Below are 3426 nucleotides of genomic sequence, written 5' to 3'. Positions count from 1 at the left end.
AGAATAGCATGAAATTGACAAATCTGAGTGTCCATCTAAAGCTTTCTACTTTAGCAAGTAGAAACTCTCCTTACCCAGAGGGATACGTTGTGAAATTGATGCAATGTAGGGTTTCATCATTTTTAATCCCTTTCTACCAACTGTGATCATCTAAGACAGAAGTGTTCATCAATTTTAAGTTTTCCTCAAAAAACACACCTTTCTCTCATGGGCTTCTCTGTGTTGCTGTTTCTAGGCTTTCATAGTATGTTTGTGGTTTTTGTTTTGTTTTGTTTTTCCTAATATAAGACACAATAAGGAAAGCTGAGCAGGTCCAAAGGAGTGTGGCACAGTGCATCAAATACTCCCTTAGCACCAATATTAACAGGCAAATCTTGCCAATTTTCCTCTGAGTATAGGGTATCAAGTAAATATATTATTATCAGACATTTTGACCTAGTTGAGATTTTCTTGGGCAGTTGGGATTTTCTAAATTTAGCAAACTGGCTCTCTTTAATGGTGGTCACCAAGAAAAAGTATACAAAAATACACTAATTCGTTCATTCATTCAATATTTATTGAGTGCTCACACTAAACTGGAACACCTGACACCTGTTGGATCAGTTATTATGCAGCCATTAAAATGACCGGAATATTGTTTGTGATATTATTCAGGGACAAGACAGAAATAAGGTACTGTGAGATTGAAAACCCCAGAGAATACAATTACACATGCTCACAGAAAGGTAAGTGAAAAAAATTAAGTTCCATTAGGATGCTGGAGTTGTGCCTCCTCTATTTGCTTCAATATGGTGTAGTCAAATATACCTAAATCCCCAATTTTAAAAATCAGCAAAAATGCTCTCATTTTGCTTGCTTCAATGAAACTTTTTTTAAAAGATATATGACATATTTGTATTTTCTGCCAAAAACTTTGATATACAGCTTGCCTGATTAAACGCCTGGCCTCGGGGTTGACTTCTCCACTAGGCTTGGCAGGCACAGGGCCAAAGGTTCATGATACTTTTAGGGGTCCATGAAAACATATTGTTGTCTTAAAATCAGGAGCGAAAAAAAATAAACTTTTAAGTTGAATAAAATATTTTAATATGTAATACGATATCTGCATTTATACCACTGCAGTTACAAAATGTAATTTTTGATATTTTTATGGAGGGAGAGGGAATCAAAGGCCAAAACGCCTAGGGCCCATGGAAGTCGTAATGCAGTTCTTCCTGGTTAGAGTTTTCTTTAAAATAATAGAAAAAGCAGTAATACCTACCTCCCTGCAAAAAAATCTTCTAATAAGGTTATTTTGCAAAGCAGAACATTCGGAGCACTCTACTTTAACTGTAAATAGTCTTAAATGATTGCAGAAGGTAACATACCTTTAGTGCCAGACTCGAAAATGTATTTGAAACATTGCACTTAAAGCTCAGCTGCTTATCCAGGTTTCCGTCTGGATCCCGCCTCCCATAATCCGAAAGTCCTGTACGATCAGAGGCTGCCACTTTCTGGAACACGGTACAGGTCATCCCCGTGAAGCCAGTAGCCTTGATGACATAAGCTTCCAGAGCAATATTGGGTGAATACTTCAAAAGTCAATCAAACAGGAGTTATGAATGATTTATAGCACAAAGGAAAAGCACTTTCAAAGACTTTTCAAACACAAAACACTATGCATTAGCCAAACCAGAAAGCCCAGGTTCTTCCTAAACAAAATCACTGTGTAGGTAACTGGCAGGAAAAAAAAAAAAAAAAAAAAAGACCTTGGAATGAAAAGGATGTCCTAAAATGAAAAGGAGACCAAACAAGAGGAAAAGAAGTCATGAAGTACGGAAGATCAGGTCTAAGAAGTCAATTAAAAATAATTTAAGGAGCACTTTGAAGGAAACGACAAGCTAAAAATGGAAGCATCCTGAAAAAAAAAATGCAGCTAGAGAAATCCGTGGACCCTCTAAATGCTCATCTTACAGGAAGGATGAGAGCTAAATATTAGAGATTGGGAAAAGCACTCGACACATCTGGCCATATTCACTTTTTCCTTTTACAGGAAGATCATTAACTCTTTGCATTAAGTTTCACCGATAAAAGCTTTACACAGACTCTCTCCAAAGCTGTTTCTTCAGAAAAGGAAGAGAGATCTGTTAGTTTAAATAGTAGGAAATGAACAGATTTAAAAAGCAAATTAGCCTTGTCAACATGGTGAAACTCCATCTCTACTAAAAATACAAAAAATTAGCTGGGCGTAGTGACACATGCCTGTAGTTCTAGCTACTCAGGAGGCTGCGGGAAGAGAATTGCTTGAACTCGGGAGGCAGAGTTTGCAGTTAGCCGAGATTGTGCCACTGCGCTCCAGCCTGGACAACAGAGCAAGACTCAGTCTCCAAAAAAAAAGCAAATTAGGTCGGAAAAATCATCTGAAAAATATGGCACCTAACCTAGAGTTGTAAAGGAATTCAGGAATAAGAATGAACCAAGGGGAACCACCAAAACATACGACAGCCACCAGGCCCACTCGCCGGAGGACAGAGTGGGCATGAGAAGTGACAAGGAGCCACACCTTCACATCCAGCAGGGTGACAGGATTCAGTGATTTAGTATAAATTCTAGGGACAACATGGCATCTCCCTCCTTTAAGGATGATTAAGTATATGCCTATCCCACAGGCAAGGCACCATTCTAAATACCACATATAGATGTCTTTTTCTTTAAAGCATGAAACTTTGGTGCACGATGCTTACAATCTATTAATTGTAATCTAATAATAATCTATAAATTTAAAAATATAAAAAATAAAGTAGAATTTGGAAAGTCCTATGCATGTGACAGAAAATAATTAGTGGTTCCCAAACTTTTCAAGCATAAAGAATCTTTGTATTAGTTTTTGCCTCACGATGTAAACATAGTGAAAAGTCTTAATTCAACTTATTTATCATATGTATTCCAATTTTTTACTAGTCAAAGATACATGTAAACCACCACCAGACCTTCTGACAAGCAGCAGTCATCATGCCCAACACATGAAACCTTGGTTGAAAGAAAGAAATCTGTCATTTTGAGGCACCTGTGAAGCCGTATCATTTTACTTATTATAAGTAGATGTATCATCTCCTGGAACTTTGTTTACACGTTGAGATGGTATGCAAATTCCTACTATGACCTTTATTGTACCCTTGGGTTCCCAGAAAAACTAATGCAGTTCAGAGAAAGGGGGGGGAGTTCTTCCAGCTGATTAATAAGGATGGTTAAAAGATGAGATTTAAAATGGATCTAAATGGCCGAGGTGGACATAAATATGACAAGCTAGTCTCAACTGAGGTCATGAATCTGAGAGGGAAACTCCACTGATTTACGTTACAAACACAGTGACCCAGCCAGGCACGGTGGCTCACACCTATAATCCCAGCATTTCCGGGAGGCCGAGGCGGGTGGATAGCTTAAGGT

At 37.9% G+C, this 3426-nt stretch overlaps 1 protein-coding gene across 1 annotated transcript in view; it reads right to left on the bottom strand.

The window, feature by feature from the left end:
* The window catches only part of ADGRA3 (adhesion G protein-coupled receptor A3), a 176486-nt gene that overhangs the window by 46592 nt on the left and 126468 nt on the right, over positions 1–3426 (bottom strand). Inside the window, exon 11 of the mRNA XM_011991308.1 lies at positions 1368–1571. Within this exon, the coding sequence (XP_011846698.1) occupies positions 1368–1571 (204 nt within the window). The remainder of the gene's footprint in view (positions 1–1367; positions 1572–3426) is intronic.

The sequence above is a fragment of the Mandrillus leucophaeus genome, unplaced genomic scaffold (genome assembly GCF_000951045.1).
Source record: "Mandrillus leucophaeus isolate KB7577 unplaced genomic scaffold, Mleu.le_1.0 Scaffold393, whole genome shotgun sequence".
In the NCBI taxonomy this organism is placed as follows: Eukaryota; Metazoa; Chordata; class Mammalia; order Primates; family Cercopithecidae; genus Mandrillus; species Mandrillus leucophaeus.
This window is presented reverse-complemented; position numbering and strand designations above follow the sequence as displayed.